Raw genomic sequence first — 23,568 nt, forward strand, 5'->3', positions numbered from 1 at the left:
GGCATCAAAATAAACACATGCGTGTATTTACACAGAGTAACTGAGTATTTCCATACTATGATCACGACACAAGGAATAGAGGCTAAGTTTGGTATTTTACTCTGCAACAAGAATGCCACTGAAAGGTGTGAGACAGCCAAGGTGTGAGACAGTTCCAAGTGGCAACTGAATCCCCCTCAAAAAGGGTATTTTCAGAAAACTATGAGGGTTTGAGTGCATAAAAAAAATTAGAGAATCAACCATGTGACAAAGTCTTCAAAGAAAGTACTTTTCGAATCATTGGACAACAAAAAACAAAACAAAAGACCCTTGATGCCAGGCAGTGGTGGCGCATAACTTTAATCCCAGCACTCTCGAGGCAGAGGCAGGTGGATTTCTGAGTTTGAGGCCAGCCTGGTCTACACAGTGAGTTCTAGGACAGGCTTCAAAGCTACAGAGAAACCCTGCCTTGAAAAACCAAACGAAACAAACCCAAAACAAACAAAACCCTTTGAGCTGGCCGGATGGCTCAGCTCAGTGGTTAAGAGCACTGGCTGTTCTTCCAGGGGACTTGTGATCAACTCCCAATACTGACATTGCTGCTCATTCTACACCCTCTTCTGGCCGACCTGGGCACCATCATGGTATAGACATACATGCAGACAAAACATCCTATACATAAAACTAAAGTGCTTTTTTGCCAGGCGTTGGTGGCATACTCCTTTAATCCCAGCACTTGGGAGGTAGAGGCAGGCGAAACTCTGTGAGCTCCAGGCCAGCCTGATCTACAGATTGAGTGCCAGGATAGGCTCCAAAGCTACACAGAGAAACCCCTATCTTGAAAAACCAAAAACAAACAAAACAAAACAAAACAAACCACTAAAGTGCTTTTTTAAAAAACAAAAAAACCACCTTGTTTTTTGAAGTAGGGTTTATGTAGCGTTTGTCTGGCCTTGAACCCAGAGATCTTCCTGCCTCTGTCACTGAGATGACATTGCTGCCATGACCAACTGAGAGTTGTTTTGTAAATAGTGTAAATCTTTACATCTTGTACTCCTATGACTCAGTGAGGCAGAAGGCAGCTGCCACACCTGGCCTGCTCACTCTGCTCTGCCAGCTCTCCCTACACTGCAGCCCAAAGACTACACTCACAACAGGAACTAGCAATTTTTATGTTAATAGCTAGATCACCAATTGGTTTAGAATGCAAACTTTCTTTTTGAGACCGGGTCCTCATACCAGCCAGGCTGGCTTAGAACTTCCCTTCAGGTGTTGGGATTATAACAGCACACACTGCCAACCTACTACAAACAAGGGTACTGATAGTAAAGAGGTTTCTCAGTGTCATGAGACCACAACTGGGCTGAGAACTCACCCCTCAACCGCACTCCTGGCTCTGAAAGAATCCCTGAGATGCAGCAGCTAGGTCTGAGGCATCTAGAACATGGGGCATGCTCCATAAAGGTGAGGCTAAGCAAGCGCTGTGGAGCATGTGACTTCCTGAGGACTGGGAGAAAGCAACAAAACTAAGGCTGGGCAGTATTGGCAGCCCACGCCTTTAGTTCCAGCACTCGGGAGGCAGACAGGAGGATCTCTGTGAGGTCGAGGCCAGCCTGGTCTACAGAGTGAGTTCCAGGACAAGCTCCAAGCTACAGAGAAACCCTGCCTTGAAAACAAAACAAAAACAAAATTCTAGAGTATAAAAGCAAATAAAATAAAAAACACAAACAAAAAACAAGTTAATACAAAGAAAAAAATTTCAAAATAATGATAAAATCTACTTAACATTCCCTGTCCTAAACTGTACAGAAGTTTAAAGAAGAAAGTCACAAAAACCAAATTAACCCCCACCCCACCCAAAAAACGACCACTCCCCCCCAACAGCATTTCTGAATATAAAGTGCTGGTTTCTTGCTTCAGTTTTGAACAAAAGTATCACAAAACCATCATCTATTCTATTGACCTTTCTGGTCAGATTATGTATTTGGGTCCACATTGATGTGCAAATTAACACAGCCTTTCAAGTTTTCTAGCTAGTGCAAATTAAAAATCCCACGTGTACATTAGAAATATTTGACTTTATATTACAGATGAGAATTCTTCTTTCTGACATGCTGCTGGTAGAAGTACTCAGCTTACAGCACAAATAAGAACTTTTCTGAATCAGTCTATGTTACAACCAGGTACACAAATGTTCAAAAGGCAACTACTACAGATTTTCATACTCTAAAAAAATAAAATAAATAGTTTCACTATAAAATTTTTATAAATATCAGCTTACATTACAGTTCACAGCTAAGAGTTACAGAAAATCTAAAACATTTAAATCCAGCGACCTTACTACTGGACAACATCTATTCTAGACAGAAGTGCCTCTGACTCTACTAAATATAACAAAGCACTGCAAACTGTCTGCCTAAGGGCCTAGAGGAGCTGCCGGGCATTTGGTGTTTAAGCCGCTAAGTTCACGAGGCATTAGGAATGCATCAGGGCAAAAGAAGACAAGAGATGCAAAAACAGATGGTTCATAGTTTTTCCTGAGAACATGTAATTTATGTTGCTGTTCAGACAACTTTAAACGGAACAGACGATCTCATGGTGAGCCAGGGTATAAGTGCAGATCCCTGGTAATGTCAGCTACTACTCCCTAATATATAACTTGCAAACACCAAGTCTTACATATTGTATTCAAACAAGGCACAAGCCTATACATCTATCTGGAATGCAGGGTGTTTTGTGATGCGGTATTGTGAAAGCTACAGAATAAAAATCTGAGTAAGGCATCAGAAAAACAACATGGTGTGTTGGGGGAAGGGGACGCAGCCTGCTCTAACTAGAGTATCTCTAGAGTTACCCTAATTATTCCAACTCATAGCCCCAATTAATGATTTGTTTCCACTACAAATGAGCACTATGAACTACAGGTAAATTTAAGAATGTCCCTTAGAGGGTGACATCTTAACAACCCTGACCATAAATCCAAGGATGAATTTCATTACACCCAAAACAGGATCCATTCCCAAGGGAAAGCTGCAAACTCTCGCAGCCTCGGCTGCAGTTATCCAGTGTGAAGACCTATGAGTAGGCTGGACAGACCTGTGGGACATCTGTCAATGGTACAATTTGGCATCACCTGGGAACAGGTAGAAGAGGTTAATCTAGCAGTGAAAAATTACTTTGCTAAGTTGTCCTTTTAAAAACATGGTCTAGCCTGAGGTGACTCAGACTTAAGTTTATGGCAATTCACTGACTATAGATCCATAATAAAACATTTAAAAGGGAGATAAATGGTGGTTTTAGGACTAGATTCTAGTCTTTTAGAAGTTAATCCATGCAAGACCACCAAGTGCAAATATGCCATTTGTCAGAAACACATGGGGCTAGATGCCCACTGGGTGTGGCTAACTGCAGAGGCAGGTCACTGACAACAGCAACAGGGCACCCTCTAATGGGGAGCCGTGGAACCGCCTTTCAATAAGTACTTGGCAACAGAGGGTTGAGGTGTAGCGAAACAAAGCTTTGTGACCCCAAGTTCATCATGTGCCCTCCCTTTCGGAGTCTGAGGAAAGAGCACAGTGAGTGTATATGCCATGGAAACCAAGGGGGAGACGTCTATGTGACTATGACCACAGACTTATGAGACCACTTTATCAGATAAAACTGTACACTACAGTGTAAACACTAAACACAAGGATCATGCCACAAGGTTAATAATAAGTTAAAATAGATATCTTTCCCACTTTGAAATAAATAGGACATAAACATCTCAGCAAAGAGTCCTCTCTGTCAAAACCCTGCAGGGTTTCACAACACAGGACTACTCACTTGACACAAAGGCAGTCAGCCTAGACCTTTTTTTTTTTTTTTTTAAAGTAATTAATCTAACTCGGAAGCTTCCCTTATGTCTATTTTTCCCCACTGTCAACACTATCTTTTAATCACTAGAGAAGCTGGCGAATTATAGAGCTTCCAACCCAGAGTACTCTTAATCTTACTTTAGACCCATTCTCCTAAAATATATATGTGTGTGTGTGTATAGTGATCTAGACTTCCTTCCAGAGGACCTAGGTTCAATCCCTAGTACTGCCCAAAATAAAAACAATTAAAATAAAAAGATTTTTGCATTTCAGTTCAATATGGCCATTAAATACCCAGAGACCTAAAAATGATGGCAGAAAATATACTACTGTAAAAATTTTAAGTACCATCTCTCTTCCCCTTCTCTCCTCAGGGGCTCCTAGAAATCAGAATGTAGGGTCCATTGGGTTTGAGGTGTGGGAAATCTCAGGAAGCACACTGCAGGAGTAAGCCCAGTGTTAACCACAGCAGTTCAAAAAGCAAGTTAATTTTTAACATGGTATGTTATGTTGTCTCTGTATCAAAATCTGAGAAATGATTTTTTTTTCATCCACACCCTGTCTGTCAAATATGTCACTTAAGACAGTTCATACTGCAGAGTGAGCCCCAGTCTTGAAACATTCAGTCAGGAGAAACATTTCATCTTCATGCAACTTTGTGCGGTTTTTTTTCCCCCCAAGATCAGAGGATCTTGCTGATAAGAGTTTGTGTTTGTGAGACTGAAGTCTAGCTGTGGAAACGCTGTTTGCATAAGCTCACACCATTATACAAGGAATGAAATGAAGACTGGTGTGCTAACAGTACTTCCTGTGGGCTACCATGTATCTACTGGCGTGGGCAGATGCTGTTGCAGCTCATCCCTCTATTCAGCATCCTTTTGGTCCTCTTGATCCGAAGCACTGGAGAGGTCATCATCTGTCTGCTCTCCGGAGAAGTAGAGCATCAAAGCATGTGTCTTGTGTGTTATGGTGACAGTACAGGGTCCCTGGGCCCAAGGCTCCCCATCCACCTGCATTGGCATCATCGAGCACTTCAAAATCAGCTGAATCAGGAATGATTAGAAAAGTGTCAGTTCTAGAAACCACAGGCAGCTCTTCCTATCTCCCACTATTCCCTACCGGCCCTTAACCTTTGCCATTAAATAAAAACTCATGCGAATGTACCAAAAGACTGTTTAGGGATTCTCTGCAGTGGGCATTTTATTTCTTTAACTGGCCAGCTTCCTGCAAGCTCCTGTATAGTCTATGGAGATCAGAGGAAGTGGCAGGTGCATGCTGTCTTCTCCATATCCACAGCTTGGAAACAGCAGGCTACTTACCCGCACTGTATGTGCTTGTCCTATTCGAAAAGGATTTGCCAGTTTCACTTGGATTTGAGCACAGTGGAAAGACCCATACACTCCAACAACTTCCAGTAAACCATCATCATGCCTAACATCGGAACAAGAAAATATGGCTTATAGAACGCATAAAATCAAATTATCCATGGAAAGCAAAGCAGTTACTCTTTAAGTGGGCCATCCATTTATTTATTTACTCATTCGTGTTTGCTTGTTTATTTATTTATTTATTTATTTATTTATTTATTTATTTATGTGATTAAAAGCATGCAGTGCCACCATGCCCTATTCCATCAACTTATTAATGTCCATGTTAACATATACAGAAAGTGAAAACTGGAGGGAAATATATGAAAGTTTACTAAAAACAAAACAAACAAAAAAACCCAAAACAAAACAAAAAAAGAGAAGGTTGGATGTAGAGACCCACGCTTTTAATCCCAGCACTCGGGAGGCAAGAGCTATGAGTTCAAAGCCAGCCTGGTCTACCAGGTGAGCTCCAGGACACCACATAGTGAAGACCTGTGTTTGTTTTGTCTAGAAACAAAACAAAACCAAAAAACAACAAAAACATTTTAAAGCCACGTCAAACCAAGACTGCAGCTGACTGTGTTGACTAAGAGCTGTAATGCAGCTCTAGGGAGGCTGCAGTGAGAAGACGGAGTTCAAGGTGAATATGGTTTACACAGTGACACCCTGCATCAAAACCCAACACTCCCAAACCAATCAACCAACTATACTGCAAATGTACATACCTGGCCAGAGGGTAAGTCTCGTCTCCCATTCCTTCCCACAGCCTGCAGCCTCCGCCCCAGTATCCAATGTTCAGTACAATAATACCTTCCAAATTAGGCAGTTCAACTCGCTCACCATCCAGTTCTAGCTTTAAGGAAATGTAAGCTGTTAGTCATTACAGGGCACCCATTTCCACACCTGTCTACTTATAACTGACTTCAATATGCATATTCACAGATGTGAGAAGTGGCTGAGGGGAAGTCAACTCCTCACACTCGAGGCAACCTGGCCATTCCTGCTCTTCACACAATGGATTCAATTCTCTTTTAAAGATTTATTTATTCACATATTTTATGTATTTCAGCGCTGTCTTCACATACACCAGAAGAGGATATCAGACCCTATTACAGATGGTTCTGGGCCACCATGTAGTTGCTGGGTATTGGGAGCCAAGAACGAACAATTCTATTAGAAAGTGTCTTGGGGTCCAAAAAACCTCCTGTCCCAGTAACCAGGAGCTCCAGTCTACAATTGTATTGCAGATGATTGCTAATCTGCTATTGAATGGCATAGCCTCAGTGGAGTATGCCTCCTAGTTTGCATCTCTATGGGCCTAAGCATTGAGTAGGCCAGCACTTGTGCCAAGAACCCTGTCTATGTGCCTAGGAATTGTTTAGGTGATGCTTGAATTAACAGAATCACTTGATATCAGCTATATACATCATAATAGATGCTTCCTGGTGCTGCCCCAGCCCTTGGAAAACTATTTAAATGGACTCCTCAATGAATGGACTCCTCAATGAACTGTGGCTTCTTGGTATCAGATGGGAGCCCTCTTGAGATGATATGGTTTTTCCTGCTTCATCATTAGTGCCATTAGGTAATTAGATTCCCCTATTCAGAATCGGACCCTGGACTGTATGGCTGGCTCTGTTCACAGTCCTGAAGACAGCTGTCCGGTACAGCTGGGAATTGAACTCAGGACCTCCGCAAGAGCACTTAACTGCTCTCTCTAGCCCATGGAATCAATTCTTAATTAGTTTATTCCTGGTGTGTGTGCACCCACATGTGTACTGAGGTCGATCTGGCTCTTAGTATGTTTTTTAACTTGGGTTCTGGAGATTGCATTATGGTCCTTTACCAACTGAGTTATCTTCTCAGTCCCAAGTGGAACAACATTCCTTTGTCCCAAACCTCACTTCCCTTATTTATTTATTTTTTTTTAAGATTTATATATTTTAAAATGTTTATGTATATTCAGGTGGTGCTAGCCCACACCTTTGATCCTAGTACTCATGAGGCAGAGGCAGGCAGATCTCTGTTAGAGTGAATTCCAGGACAGTCTCCAGACCCTGTTCTGAAAAACCAAAAACCAAAACAAAACAGAACTTTATGCGTAGTATGAATTCCTACAGGCACCTGCATGCCTGGTGCCTAGGGAGGTCAGAAGAGGGCTTCAGATACCCCTGAACTAGTTACTTGGGCACCTTACTCTATAAAATAGTCAGAGAAAGCACAAGGCACCTTACATTCTCAAACCAGGAGGCTGGTGCTATATGCGCTGTGTTCCCACTGCCCATCCAGAGGAAACCAGATGACACTGACCATCTTATATTCCTGACAGTATTTTGTGGAATCCACCATTTCCCCTGCAAATATTTCTTACAGGCTGTGCACTCGACCTCATTCATGTCTCATGCATCCTGATACATCAGCTGGCACCACCAACATGTCACTCCCTCATTATAGCCTTCACTGGCTTGCTTACCCTGGCACCTGAGGCAAAATTCAAGTTCCAAACAGGCTGCTATGGTAACACATGGGCTGGCCTCTGTCTGGATGTCTTTAGCCTTGGTTCTCGCCCTCTTCCTCCCTGCAAACTATGTTCTGCCTTGAAGCTCTCTTACAGGCAGGCATCTGTGCTCTGTAGGCTCTGGGTTTGATCTCCAGCACCACACTCAATAAAACTTTCATGGACAGTCTTGCAATTCCTTCCCTGCAGGGTGGCTTCTCAGAAGTGTTCAGCTAAGAACACTTTGTTGGATGGCAGCAGCTTTCTGGGCTAGTGTATCAGGCTCCTTACTGCATGCTCATGCTATCCATTCTTTCCCCAAGATCTTTATCATTCCTCCCCTTATTTTACAATAGTTTTGGGTTTCTCTAACTAATGTCTCTGTTGTTGTTATTAACTATTACAGACTCTAGAAGCAAGAAAGATACACAAGACTGCTATATATGAGGTCAGGAGTCTGTAGCAGCATACGATCAACAGTATCCTATTTTTACTGTTCATACATTTTTACTTGACACGTAAATAGTACCATTCAAAACATGAATGAATCTTAAACTTTCATGAGCATTCGGATGAGCCAGCACTGTGTTAGGAACTCTGAATTTGCTCTCAGTCAGCCTACCAGGTGAACAGATTTTGGAAACAAACCAGGGTCCAAGCTGTGACTACCAGTTCCTGTGGCCATGAACTATGTGACTTAGGAAAATAACTTAATTTCAAATGGTTTTGCTGTCTCTGGGAATATAGGAATGTTTGACATATATGTCAGCACTGAAAATTTAGAGGCGTAATGAATATAAGGAATTTAGTCAAGTGGAGGCCATCAAGAGATGGCTCACTGGTTAAGAATACCTACTACTCTCACAAAAGACCCAGGTTCAGTTCCAGGCACCCACATGGCAGCTTACAACTGTCCTGAACTCTAGCTCAGGGGATCTGGTGCCCTCTTTGAGTCACTAAAGTTACCAGGCACACAAGTGGAACACTTACATATATGCAGGTGAAACACTCATACACATATAAAACAAATAACAAACAGCTTAGGCAAGTGCCTAGCAAAGGAACAGACACTTTACATCCATGATCAAAGTTTGTTTACAGAAAATTCAGCATTTGTTAAAGAACTTCAGAATCCAGACAACACACACTCCTTTAGAAGACATTAGTAGCTTACCTCAATTTTTTTATTCAAATCTTTACACTCTTGCACTAAACAATCTTTAGTTCCATAGAATAAATAAACAGCCTATGAAAATAGACAAAATACAACATTAAAGCATCATGAAGACACTGTAAATATGGCATTAAAGCATCAAGAAGACACTATAGCAAAGCTCCTGCTATGCTGTAAGCCATCGCTTCCCATGTGGCCTGGATACTAAAGGACAGAAAAATGGAAATGCCTCTGGAATACAACCCCATTTCACACCCTTTAAACACCCACTCAGCATTTTATCACGCAACTGCAGTAGAATTCTAGGTGAACTGTGGCCATGACTCATGAACTGTTAACGGCCTCTCTCTCTTTGGCAATAGGGTCTCATGTAGGCCAGGTTAGCCTAGAATTTGTTACTTAGCTTGAACTCCTAATCCTCCTGCCTTTGCTTCTTGGGTTCTGAGATTACAGTTGGTTGGCTATCACATCTGGTTTCATGAGTTTAATCTGGGGATTAAACTCAGGGCTATGTGCACACCACACAAGGACTCTGCTCTTTTTTTCTCTGACAGGGTCTTGCTATGTAATCCAGACTGGCCTTGAATTTGTGGTGATTCTCCTGCCTCAGGTTTCCCATTCTTACAGAATGATTCTTCTCTTTAGAAGGCGACAATAAAATCCATTATTTTTTGCTTTAACTAGTCTTTTTCAGAAGGAATGTGGGATATGGTCGGGATGGTTTGTGTTTAAATAGTATTGCCTCCTGATTTATCCAAAAAGTATTATTTTTACTATGTTGAAGTAAGAAAACTCTACTTTTTCCCAGTACTCCAAACTATTAAAGGAAAATGCATATAAAGCTAGCAAACATTGTATAGACACAAAGTGAGTTTCGGGATAATACAGAGAAATTGTCCCCAAAAACAACCAAACCAAATCAAAATCACACCAAATAATACTTCTGTCAAAGGGAGTGATGACTTTTGCTAAGAGCCAATGTGAACAAATGCCTCTTTCCTTACCTCATTTGCCTCGTGTGGCTTTCCTAAGCCACCAGAATATATTTCTCTATTAGTAACTTAACCAAAAATTTATTTTCCATAGAATTTCTTTCAGCTGTTTAAGATATACTTTAACATATTCATTAACTTCCATCTAAGTGAAATATCCCAATCTCTACTTTTAAAACTCTTGCTATAGTTTTAAAACAAAATATATTTATAGATTTTAATTTGAAATCCTATACAAAGCAGGGCATGTAAATGTTCCCATAAGTTGGTCTGATCTGAATCTAAGAGTGCTGAATAGAATTGAACTATTGATTTTTACTGTACCTTCGTGATAAGCAGGAAATCTTATTTTATCCCACACACCTTGTTAAGAATTCTGCTGGAAAACAGAGACGGTGCCTTCTCACGATGAGCGTGAAAATTGAGAGCCATGAGGGCATCAGGTCCAATAGAGAAGTAGTTGTTCATTGTGAACTCCTGCAGTGAGGAACCGACAATGACTCTACCAGCTGTGTCACCCACTGGTCAACCTCAGTCTGCATTCTTTTTGAAAAGAAAATACTTTCTGTATTTACATTTCGCAGACTGTCATAAACTGCCGATGTAACAGCCCTGGCTGTCCTGGATCTCATTCTGTAGACCAGGCTAGCCTCGAACTCAGAGATTTGCCTGCCTCTGCCTCCTGAGTGCTGGGATTAAAGGCCTGTACTACCACTGAGTTTTCTATGCAGGCTTTACTCACTCCTGTGTTCTCTTGGTACTTGTTCTGCACCTTCTTTGTAACTTCCAGATTCTGCTGGTCTTAACTCTTTATTCCCTTAGTTTGTATTTTGCCAATTCAGTCTAAATTCTTCAGTCTTCGTGTCTATCTTTGATCTCACTCCGAGCAAACAGCACAAATCTGCAGCCTCTTGTTCAATACCCCACACCCTGCAGTCATTTGAGTGGCTATGCCAAGTAATTCATTTTACTCCAAGCCCCGAATTCCTTAATTTTATTTCCTTGGTTAACACCATTTCCATATGTCTAATAAAAATAAGAAATCTAGTAGCTATATATTTGCTTTCTTCTTTTTGTGGCCATCAGTTGCCAAGTCTTGTTCAGTCTAACTTTAAAATGTCTTTAAACTGAAAATAAAGTCTCTAAATTGTCCTTAAGGCTCTCCTTGTGTCTGAGTGCTATGGTCACACTATCTCAGAATATTTTCTTAAAACAGCATGTGTGAGATCCTGCTTGTGATGCTCAGTAAACAAATATTCTCTATTATCTCTGTATTGCTTGCTATTTGCTGGCATGTTTCACCTGTGTGGGGGAAATCCTGTGTTCCTTTGCTGATCCAAATTAACCTGATCTACCAGGGCGGAACTAAGTGCACTAGGGCAATGTTCTTTTCCAAAGCACATTGTATAGTCTAGCTTGGGGGCTGGGGATGTGGTTCATTGAAGAGTATTCATCTAGCATCCCCCAAAATAAAAGCCAACAGAAACAAAACAAAGAAAAAAACCCAAGAGTAAGACAGGTACTCGGGCATTCTGCTTCGTATCCAGCTCCCTTGAGATACCAGACTCTCTGAACTACCCGCCTGGAATCATGGACTTTAGACACTCTGTGCATTTGCTAAATTGCTTACAACTGAAACACTAAAAAACGTACCTTGGGTTTCCTTAAATTGTAGTATCCTTTATTTGTTACCTGCACTTTCCATCTAAAAAACAGAAGTTAAAAAAAAAAGAGTACTTTTTAACCAAAAACTTATATTCTAGATGACCTGACATGAAAATTCCAATGCAATTTAAAGTATTTGAGACAGTACTCACATCTAAGTAAGTGTGCAAATACTGACATAATTTATAACTGAACTATTTATAATACCAAGAACAAGACACCAGAATCTGTTGTAAGTGCAACTAATATAGTTCTTTTCATTTAAATTACATTAACTTGATTTTGGTTTCTTGAGACAGAGTCTTAACTCAGTGGCCCAGGCTGGCCTCAAATTCATGGCAATTCCCTCCCAAATGCTGGGATTACAGGTATGAGTTACCATGCCTGACCAACTTCACTGAATTTTATAGCTACACAAGTCTTTGTTTATACAAATAATATCCTTAGTGCAAATAACAGACTTGCTTGCACAGTGTGACTTACCGGTCTAGTTTGATTCCATCTGCTTCCATTACATTTCTTAACACCTGTGCAACCGGGATTTCTCCAGCATAGCCTGTACCCCAACCCAGGGTATTGGACAGATCATTGCCTGTTCCCAGAGGTAAGACCGCAACCTGTGGAATGTACTTTTCTTGTCCCTAGAATATAGAAGATGTACTGCAGATTTTTCTCTTTAGATTATTTGTAGCATAATAGTATTTTGTAAAATTTAAAGACTAAAGCAACAAAGACAAAAATGTAACTGTAGGTTGTGCTAAATACTTAATCACAGTGTTTCATTCCTAATTATCCAAATTGGGGTGGTCTCCTGCTACTTTCATTCTTTTGGGGGTGGTGCTAGGGGCTGAGCCTACACATGCTAGGCATGCTCTACTCCCGGGCCATATCATCAACCCCATTATAGTAGTTCTTAAAGACAGATACCTTAATCTTCATTTCATCAACTGCATCGAGGACCCAGCCCACAGTCCCATCCCCTCCACAAACAAGGACTCGGACTGAGTGATAAGGAAGAAGAGTGCACAGCTGCAGGGCTTTGATCGGGGGTGTTTTCGTTATATCAAACACCTAAAGATAAAAGAACAAGAAAGAGATTATGTTTACTTCACACTGTCCTTCATCTGTGGATGACGGCCTTCTAGATGAACAGAGGCATAGCTGAGCAGCAGTACTTGCTGTTGTGTCTTCCTCTGACAGTTCCCAGAGGCAGGGCCAGAACTCACTGTGGCTCACCCAGTACCCTGACCTACAGAGGAGGGCCCGGCCTCATTCTGACTAGGCCCAGGAGCTTAGACCAGCTGCCTGCCATTCTTCAGAGAGTCTAACTTTACACCATTAGACTCCCTTCTATTCACGTCAAACTACAGTGTGCTAAGCTCACCTTTAGCTAATGCTCTGTACTTTATGCTTCAAAAACAGAACTAGTGCAAATTTCTAGAAAATAACTTTTGAAAACTACACAATGATCTAAAATGTAAGGACTCCGAATATCTAGAAATATTTACTGATACAGGAAAATACTTAAGAGACTAATGCCTTCTGCATAGGTGACTTCTGTGGTATAGTTCATAGTAATCCAAGTGCAGGGACAATCTCAACTGGATAAATTACCATATCTGTTAAGTTACTTTAGTCACCAGGTTTGTAATTATGAGGCTATATTCCAAAGGTAGAAAATATTTACATCATTGAGGAAATGCAAATTTGTGCATCTTCCTGTTAATGGTACTTTCCCTCTTTGGTGCTAGGGACTGGATCTGGGGTCTTTGCATGTTAGGCAATTACTTTATCATTGGGTTACTATTTAAAAAGCATAAACTGGAAGGAAAAACATTTACATTTACTTTCTTTCTTTCTTTGTTTCTACAGGGTTTCTCTGTAGCTTTGGAGGCTCTCCTGGAAATTGCTCAGTAGACCAGGCTGGCCTCGAACTCACAGAGATCTGCCTGCCGCTGCCTTCCCAGTGCTGGGATTAAAGGTGTACGACACCACAGCCCAGCTAAAACATTTACTTTTTTTTTTTTTTTTTTACATTTACAAAAGGAAAAGCAATTACATTTCTGATTACTACAAAATGGATCTTTACCTGTTAGTATATTCTCACAATCTTTTTTTGAAAGAATGTGCTTTTGAGCTGGGTGGTGGTGGCACACACCTTTAATCCTAGCACTTGGGAGGCAGAGGCAGGTGGATCTCTGTGAGTTTGAGGCCAGCCTGGTCTATAGAGTGAGTTCCAGGACAGCCAGGGCTGTTACACAGAGAAACCCTGTTTCAAAAAAAGAAAAAAGAAAAAAATTGTGTTTTTGAGAGAGGGCCTTACAGTGTAGACCAGATTGGCCTCGAATTTAGAGATCTACCTGCTTCTGCCTCCTGTGTACTGGGATTATAGGAATGTGCCATTACACCTGGATTATGTACATTAAATTTTAATGGAATGCCTCCCCCCATTTAAGAAATCAAGGTATAAATTACTCATCAAAAAAATTCCTCTCTAAAAATGAAAAGTAGTTGATTTTAGTTGGTGCAACTACTATCATGATCCAGTTTATAACTTTTTTTTTGTTTTTTTGAGACAGGGTTTCTCTATGTAGCTTTGGAGTCTGTAGACCAGGCTGGCCTCGAACTCAGAGATCCACCTGCCTCTGCCTCCCAAGTGCTGGGATTATCAGCGTGCGCCACCAATGTCTGGCCAACTTTTTTTTTTTTTTTTTAAAAGATGCCTCAAGGTCCCTTTATAGTCACTTCCCATTTCCAGCCCCAGGCAATCAAGAGTCTGCATTCTCTGACTCTATTGATTTGCCTTTTCTGGATAGGTCACACAAATAAAATTATTCAGTATGGTTGATCCCTTCAGCCTTGATTGATCTAGCAGTGCTTTTTTAAAGTTCACTTACTATCACATATAGTTTGTTTCTTTCATTCACTGAAAAGTATTCTACTTTATGAATATACAATTTGTTTATCCACTCACCAGCTGATGGAGAATCCGAGCTGTTCCATTTTTAGACAATTATGGATAATACTGCCATTGAACATTTGCATCCAAATCTGTCAGACATAGGCTTTATTTTCCTTGAAATGGGAATGCTAGGTGATATGGTTTTTGTTTTACTATATATTTGAAAGGTGTGAGTCTTTCATAATTATTATTTTTTCCTATGACTAGGTAGTGATTTAAGGAATCAGTAACCACTGCAATTCAGGGAAAATAAAAGCTAAAAATCAGGAGACTTAGAGAGCAAGGTTTTCTCTTTAGTTACCTGGACTGGATTTAACAGGATCCTAAACTCTCCCAACAGTTCTTCTCCCATGTTATTTCCACTACGAGAGTTGGCCAGGATTATTAATGGAGTCCACTGCTTTCCAAACTTAGAAGCTAGCTATAAAAAAACATGAACAAAAGGGAGTTAGTGTCTGAGAGATGGCAAATATAACCCTTAGTGGTAATGGTGTTATAATTTGCTGAAATAACAATTACACCAGCACTATGAACACGGTAATGAAAAACAAGGTCCAGAATGGTAGAGAGCCTTATAGCGTGGCCTTTCACTCAACGTAGACTTATGTGCATATGTCTCCATGTAGAGGTGAGGCAACCCCCTCCTTACCTTTCTCACTTCTGAGATAGTCTCACTATATAGCCTGGGTGTGCCTGGAACTCATCAAGGTCAACCTGTCCCTGCCTCTCAAGTGCTGGGATGAGAGATGTTGGCCATATCCCCACACCAAGAAAGGCTACCTGTCTTGAAATAAGGTCTCCAGATGGGTCATGGGACTTGCCAGCTTTGGCAGGCCCCAGAGTACTGCCTTCCTAAGGCAGGGATTACACAGAGATGCCACCGTGCTCTCAGTCTTTCACACAGATGCTGAGGATTGAGTTTAGGTCCTCATGCTTGCATGCCAAGTACTTACTGACCGAGCCACTTTCCCAGCCTCTACAGTATTCTTCCCATGTCACCCCCCCCTTAAAAAAATTTATTCTTTAAGTTAATTTTTATTTAAATTAAAAACAATCTTGCTGGGCGTTGGTGGCACACGCCTTTAATCCTAGCACTCGGGAGGCAGAGGCAGGTGGATCTCTGTGAGTTCGAGACCAGCTTGGTCTACAAGAGCTAGTTCCAGGACAGCCTCCAAAGTCACAGAGAAACCATCTCCAAAAAAAAAAAAACAAAAAACCCAACAACAACAAAAACAACCAATATCATTTTATATACCAATCCCAGGAGCTCCCTCTCCGACCCCTCATCACTCTTCAGGGAGAGTAAGGCCTCCCATGGGGGAATCAAAGTGTGTCACATCATTTGGGGCAGACCATGTCATCCTTTTTAAGAAATTAAATTTAGCCGGGCATTGGTGGCGCACACCTTTAATCCCAGCACTCGGGAGGCAGAGGCAGGAGGATCTCTGTGAGTTCGAGGCCAGCCTGGTCTCCAGACTGAGTGCCAAGAGAGGCTCCAAAGCCACACAGAGAACCCCCCCCCAAAAAAAAGAAATTAAATTTAACCAATTTTTAATATATTTTAAATGTATTTTTATGTGTATGAGTGTTTTGTCTACATGTATATACATGTATCATGTGCATGTAGTGTCCTCAGAAGCCAGAGGGTGTCAGTCTGGAGCTGGAGTTACAGACAGCTGTGAGCTGCTATGTGGCAGCTAGGAATTGAACTCAGGACCTCTGGAAGAGCAGCCAGTGCTCTTAACTTCTGAACCATCTCTCCAGCCCCTGGTTCTTAGTTTTTGCTATGCATTCTAGAACTTGCTATATAGACTGAGGTGACCTTAAACTTTTGGTCCTACAGCCTTATATCCAGAGTGTTAATATTAAAGTTGTTTGCCATCATGATGGGCAGTGGGTAAGGTTTTATAGCTTACCATAGTGAAATTTTAAACCCCTTAACCTCTTATTTACTTAATTCCCATTTTTCTCAAATATACAGTTTAAGTGAATAAATTCATAAGAAAATAAATTATTACCGCTTCATAATCAGTCTTTTTGTTTTTACGCATCTGGTTAATGGAAGTTAAATAACCTGGTGGGATGATGAGATTTTTGAATTCTCCAAAATCACACTTCTCATTCTTTAAGCTACTTTTCATGCACTCATCATGGACTGTTTTCTGGCACCAAATGCACCTGAGGAAAGGAGAAACAGCCGTCAATTAATTTTAAACCAATGTTCCTAATCCACAAACCACATTTCTGTCTAAAGTTAAAACAGTGTATCCACACACAAATAAATGTAATAAAAAACTATAAGAATATACTGCTCCTGGGCATTCATGCACGCCTTTAATCCCAGACCTTGGGAGGCAGAGGCAGGCAGATCTCTGTGAGTTCAAGGTCAGCCTGGTCTACAGAGCTAGTTCTAGGACAGCCAGAGCTGTTAAACAGAGAAATCCTGTCTCAAAAGAAAAACAAAACAAAACAAAACAAAAAAACAAATGAAAAGCATAAATAATTCTTTAGGGTGATTTTGTTAACATGGTAGACACCTACAGGTACGCCTTCCTAACAAGGTCACGCTAGAACGACAACTGTATGCATTAGAAATGTGTATCCTTTGGTTTAAACATGTTTATGACATCTGTAGTTCCTCAGGTCTGGTTTGGAAATTTTTCAACTTGTATGTAGAAAGTAAAGCATCCTATTTCTTTTAGGAGCTGATAAACAGTTCCATGTCTCCTTCTGAAACAAAGATAAAATGTGTGTATTCAGATTTGCCTCTGTATTTGGTACCAGTGCCAAAGACAGGCAGGAACAGTGTTGCCAAGACTTGGGCTTTCTATTATTAATCTGCTAAGCTATTTAATCCACTCACAGATAAGACAGATCTGACTGAGCAAAAGCAGGCCACCAGAGGACAGAATTAACTGATTTAAAAAGGAGGGAATAAACACTTTGCTGCCAGATGTTAACTCTTGGCCTTCTATTTTAAAAGTGTTTTTTTTCTTTCTTTCTTCCTTTTGGATGTTGAGATTTGTCAATTATTTGCTGTTTACTGAAGAGTTCTATTGATGGCTAAAAATAGTTACCTGTACAATGTGTTAAAGACATTAACACAACTTGCTCATGCCATTTATAAATACTGGCTTTTAACATGAGAAACTATAATAGATGGTTATATAGTTGGTGTGAATACATCCATCTACTGGTGTCCTACAGCTAATTACTATTGTATATATTATTATTGTTTTTAAGATAAAATACTGCTATTTGACCCTCTCTGACCTCGAACTCTCAATCTTAATGCCTCGGGTTCCAACAAGCCTGGCTTGGGTAATTTTTTCCCTCTAAGGCTGGGGATGGAACCCAGAACTTGTTCACCATATTCAAATGTTCTCTTACCTACATCTCCAGCTCAGCTAACTCTAACCTACTAGATTATATTTATTTTTCCTCATAGCACACCACATTTATTTGTAGGGAAATGGTCAAATTTCACCATTTTTTTTTTTTCCCCTGAGACAGGGTTTCTCTGTGTAGCTTTGGAGCCTATCCTGGCACTCGCTCTGTAGACCAGGCTGGCCTCGAACTCAGAGATCCGCCTGCCTCTGCCTCCTGAGTGCTGGGATTAAAGGCATGCGCCACCAATTTTTAAGCTAGGTAAGACTATGAGATACTGATCTACTTAACTTCCTGATTTCACACCTGCATCATTAATCAGATCTAGCATGTAAATTGTCACCATCACAGAGAGGAGCATAAGGGGCACATAGTTTCCCATTCAGAAGTTCTTGTATCAAAACCACAAGCAAACAAACATCCCCCTCAACAAAACAAAACAAAACAAAACCCTATAGTGTTGAAAAAACAAGGGCAGGGGCTGGGGAGATGGCCCAGCAACTAAGAGCATTTGTTACTCTCGTACAGGACCTGGGTTAGATTCCCAGTGACCACATGGTAGCTCACAAGTCTCTGTAACTATAGTTCCAGGGCCTCGACATCCTCGTCTGACCTGGAGCACCAGGCACACATTCGGTACACAGATATACATGCAGGCAGAATACCACATATAAAATAAACCTAACCCCAAACAAGGGCAGAGCCTAGGTTCTGCCTCCTGGCACAGATTCACACATGATGGTGGCCTTACAAAAGAGAATCATAACCTAAATTAGTAAGTTATTATTGAACATAACCTGAAGGCTACCTACTGAAGTATTTCCTACTAACTTCCCCTGGGAAGAAAAGTATCTATTTTTGTATGTGTATTACCTAAGTTTCCAAAAACTAGGATGGATATATATATATATATATATATATATATATATATATATATATATATCTTATGCTTGAGAATTTAAGAATGTTAAAAAGGTATAATGCCATCTTCACACAACTCTTCTGGAGCACTTAACAGTACAAGATGCTTTTCAGGTGGGAAAGTGATCTTTACATACTGGATTCTGCATTTCTTCCTAGTTGGTATCATACATATATTCCTAGGCTATTATATATATTTTTAAAACATGGTTTAGAAAGAAATGTGTAATATTACATTATATGTATTATTTCATAACTTATTCAATCTTTTTTTTTTTTCCTGTTAAAACATTTTCTTTTCAGCCATGCAGTGGTAGTGCACACCTTTAATCCCAGTACTTGGGAGGCAGAGGCACTCAGATCTCTGAGTTCTCAGCCAGCCTGGTCTACAGAGCTAGCTCCAGGACAGCCAGGGATACACAGAGAAACCCTGTCTCAAAAAACCAAAACCAAACCAAACGAAAAACAAACAAACAAAAAAACCAAAAAACTTTAGGGTTTTATATATTCCAGGCTGGCCTAAAACTTCACATCTGGTCAAGGATGACCTTGAACTGTGACCCATCTGCCCCACATTTCAGGCGTTCAGATCATAGGTGTACAGGGACCAGAGGAATTTATGTGGTGCTGGAAATCGAACCTGGGGCTTCATGCATGCTAGGCAGGCATTCTACCAACTAAGTTACATCTCCAGTTCCTAAAAACATTTATGTACTATCAGTACCTAAAAACTTGTCTTGATGATAAAAAAGTTACTCTATTGTTTTAATTCAGAGGTCTTTGATAACTAGGTAAACTGGCTTTTTTGTTTTTGCGTCTTTTTTGTGTGTGTGAATTTAGTTATGTGCTATATCCATTGTTTTTTCTTTTCTTTTGAGACAGGGTCTTACTTTATAGCTTTGGCCATGTCCATCTTTCCTTAGTTTTTAAAAACTTTCATATATGTCTCTATCTGCCTATCTTGTAATGTATCACTTATTCGTTAGAGGGGCACACCACAGCACATGTAGAGGTCAGAGCAACACTTCTGGGAGTTTGTTTTCTTCTTCTATCATGTAGGCCCTGGAGACTCAACTCAGGTTGTAAGACTTGGTGGTAAGAGTCTACCCATTGAGCCATCCTTTTGAACCTTTCATTAGTTCTTTTTGTTTTGTTTTGTTTTTTCAAGACAGGGTTTCTTTGTAGCTTTGGAGCCTATCCTGGAACCGACTTTGTAGACCAGGCTGGCCTCAAACTCAGATCTGCCTGTCTCTGCCTGCCAAATACTGGGATTAAAAGCATGTGCCTCTTCTGGCCTCTGCAGATACTAAAGCACATGTGACACACAGACATACACATAGGCAAAAGACCCACACATGTACAATTAAAATAAAATCTTAAAAAAATTTAAGTCAGATTTAGGAATGTGGTGAGCACATGTCTTTGCTTCATTGTGAATATCTTGGTTTAAGCTTATTTTCCAGCAAAATTATTAATATTGCTCTCTTCTGCTCTCAATGTGTTCCAGGGTGGACGATAAATTCATACATAACAATAATTTTAGCTGGGTAGTGGTGGCTCACGCCTTTAAATCCCAGCACTCGGGAGGCAGAGGCAGGTGGATCTCTGTGAGTCCGAGACCAGCCTGGTGTAACAAGAGCTAGTTTCAGGATAGCCTGCAAAGCCACAGAGAAACCCTGTCTGGAAAAACCAAAAATAAAGAATTTTAGACTGGCAGTGGTAACACATGCCTTTAATGCAGCTCTTAGAAGGCAGAGGCAGGCGGATCTCTGTGCCTGAGGCCAACCTAGTTTACAGAGCAAGTTCCAGGATAGCCAAAGCTACACAGAGAAACCCTGTCTTAGAAAACAAAGTTTTTTTTTTTTTTTTTTTTTTTTTCAAAGAGAGGTTGGAGAGATGGATCAACAGTTAAGAGTATGTACTGCTCTTGAAGAGCACCCAAGCTGGGGTGCCAGCACCCATGTAGGGAAGCTTACAATCACCTACAACTTCAGTACAGGTGTGTAGATTGTGTCATCCCTTGTGGCCTCTGTGTACATACCCCCCACACATAGACACACAGTAGCTTCATAGCTAGTACTCCTTTCTGCTTCAGCTCTTGGAAGTGTGTGTGGGACTTTCTAGTCACTGGAAATAAATCCTGTTACACAGTGAAAGTCTGACAAGGCTCTGACTAGGCTAGGTGTTAGAAATCTTGGGAACCAGTTCTATTTTATCCTCAATTTTTCTCAACTGTTCAAACAAGGGAGAGCAAACGATCTGCAAAGCTTCCCACCAACCTCCAACACAGAAGCCTATTTCAGACAGCATCCCACAGACAAAATCCATTCTTCCGTGTAGATGCTGAAGCCATAAAAACAGCCTCAGTTTAACTTGGGTGACTCATGGGAGACACTCATCCTGAAAGATCTGACTAAAGAAATATTCCTTTTGGGGCCGGTGAGGCCCAATGGCCTGAAGACTTGTTAGAGTCACAGGATTCCATGCAGTGGAAGGAACTCACTCCAAAGTTCTGTCTTCTGACGTCCACATATACAACTCTCATAATGTGCACCCCTCTCATAAATAAACACATGGAAAACATAAAAAATGCTCTTTTCTTTCTTTCTTTCTTTCTTTCTTTCTTTCTTTCTTTCTTTCTTTCCCCTCCTCTCTCTCTCTCTCTCTCTCTCTCTCTCTCTCTCTCTCTCTCTCTCTCTCTCTCTCTCTCTCTCTCCCTCCCTTCCTTCCTTCCTTCCTTCCTTTCTTTGCCTTGTGTGTCAAACACCAAGAGCTGCCTGTGTTACTGAAAGAAATCAAAAGCCCTGCTTTGGGATGACCCTTGTTTTCACAGTTCCAAACCAAGAACCAGTTGCTTTGTGACTGCTGTAAAGTTACTTTGTGTGCCCTTCATTTCCTCTTAAGTAAAATGGGTGCTACAGAGTAGCCACAAGAAAGGCAGCCACTAAGAGGCCTTTGATGAAAATTAAGAGCCCTGGCAGGGGTGGGAAGGTAAGGGGTGGTGGTGGAGCTCGATTGGCAGAGTGACTGAGTAATATGTTCAGGGCCTTTGAGTTGGATCGCCAGCATACTATGAACTGGCTTGTAATCTCAGCATGGAGAAGGCAGAAGGATCAAAAGTTCAAGGTCATCCTCTGCCATCCAGTGAGTTTGAGGCCAGCCTGGGCTACAGGAGACCCTGTCTTAAAAACGGGGAGGGAAAAAACAACAACAACAAAAAACCAAACAAGCCGGGCGTTGGTGGCACACGCCTTTAAATCCCAGCACTTAGGAGGCTAAGGCAGGCGGATCTCTGTGAGTTCAAGGCCAGCCTGTTCTCCAGAGCGAGTGCCAGGATAGGCTCCAAAGGTACACAGAGAAACCCTGTCTCGAAAAACCAAAAAAAAAAAAAAAAAACCCAAAAAACAAAAAACCCCAATCAAAAGGGGAACTGCCAACTGCCATGAGTGTCAGGGATGCTTGTGAGTGAGTGGTTTAGTCCATTTGCTGCGACCGATTTTAGGTCTCTCGACCCAGTGTTTGCAATCCTGCCCCCCACCAGGGCCATACCTGTAATCGCAGAGCTTAGGCTGGCTGCCGCACTGCTGCTTGCAGACCACACAGTAAGAGCACAGGGGCACATTACCGCGGATCCAGTGGTGAGGCAAGGCATCTGCGTCCCGGCCGTCGTTCTTGAGCATGATCTCCTTGCATGGGAAGCGCTTGTCAGCTTTCTTGAGGCAGCCCTCGTCCACGCGGAGCCCGCAGCAGTCGCAGAAGGCTCCCTGAAGGATGTGCTGCGCGCACACGCAGCAGTAGGTGGGGTGGCTGAACAGGTCGGTGTCACGCCAGCCGTGCTTGCTCTTGCGGAAGATGTCCCTGCGGAGCAGTTGCCGGCGTGACCGCTGAAGGCTACACCAGAAGGTGATGAACACCGGCAGCAGCACGGAGCACAGCGTCCATAGGACCAAGTAGCCATCGGGAAGCAGGCTCTGGGTAGGCGGACTGGTCCGCTGGTCCCCCTCCATCTTCCCAGGCTGGGGCGTGGCCTAAGGAGCAGCGGCTCGCCTTTAGGACTCACAGCGTGGGGTGCGGCTCGCCTTCGCTGCGCGCGGCCTCGGCCCCCGGAGCCCCGCACCCGCGGGCTCCGTCCAGCATAGGCCAGGCCCGCACCACCGCGCACACAACGGCCAACCCACGGGGCCTCGCCCGCGCCCCTCTCGCGAGGTCTCTGGAGACCTCCGTCCGCTCGCGCGGACCCGGTTTCTACCTGCAGCCTAGCCTGCGGTCGCCGTCCCAACCTCACGCAGCGAAGTGCGCTTCGGGTGAGGAGGCCGCGCTGATGGCGCGCACCTGCGCAGTCCGCACGCTGGCCCACCACGGCGAGGGATGGGCGGGGCCTGAGGATCCCAGAGCATGGGCGGGGTCGGATAGGACAAGGCCTATGGCGGCACATTCCGCTGGTGGGCGGGGTTAAAGAAAGGCGGGGCCTGCTCTGATGAAGCCCATTTATAGGCGGGACGAGATGTAGGGCGGGGCCCGCGGCTGGACTCCCCTTGGGTGGGAGGGGCCAGGTATGAGGGCGGGGTCAGCTTGGAGGTGGTCAGGAATGTTAGACTTTGAATGGATCTGGAGCATGGAAAAGGATGAGCACCCTGGAAGCGAAGACGTGGTGTGCATTGAAGCGTAGTTTAGGGAAATAAGGGGCGGAGTAATACTGAGGATGTTAATGTAGATGGCTGACCGACAACATTTCGGAACCACAGGAAGTTCTACCATAAACAG

General features: G+C 42.2%; 1 protein-coding gene across 1 annotated transcript; it reads right to left on the reverse strand.

Annotated features, from left to right (window-relative positions):
* Positions 1-1,928: 1,928 nt before the first annotated feature.
* Positions 1,929-23,150, reverse strand: Dgke (diacylglycerol kinase epsilon). The gene is made up of 11 exons (XM_027426280.2): positions 22,354-23,150; positions 16,515-16,674; positions 14,798-14,917; positions 12,462-12,605; positions 12,018-12,175; positions 11,523-11,574; positions 10,233-10,346; positions 8,878-8,949; positions 5,932-6,059; positions 5,156-5,267; positions 1,929-4,879 (listed from the first exon to the last, which is right to left on the reverse strand). Exons 1-11 carry the CDS (start codon positions 22,809-22,811, stop codon positions 4,700-4,702), a joined length of 1,698 nt encoding a protein of 565 aa, XP_027282081.1. The 5' UTR covers positions 22,812-23,150; the 3' UTR covers positions 1,929-4,699.
* Positions 23,151-23,568: the final 418 nt, after the last annotated feature.

This window comes from Cricetulus griseus, chromosome 7, assembly GCF_003668045.3.
Source record: "Cricetulus griseus strain 17A/GY chromosome 7, alternate assembly CriGri-PICRH-1.0, whole genome shotgun sequence".
Lineage (NCBI taxonomy): Eukaryota > Metazoa > Chordata > Mammalia > Rodentia > Cricetidae > Cricetulus > Cricetulus griseus.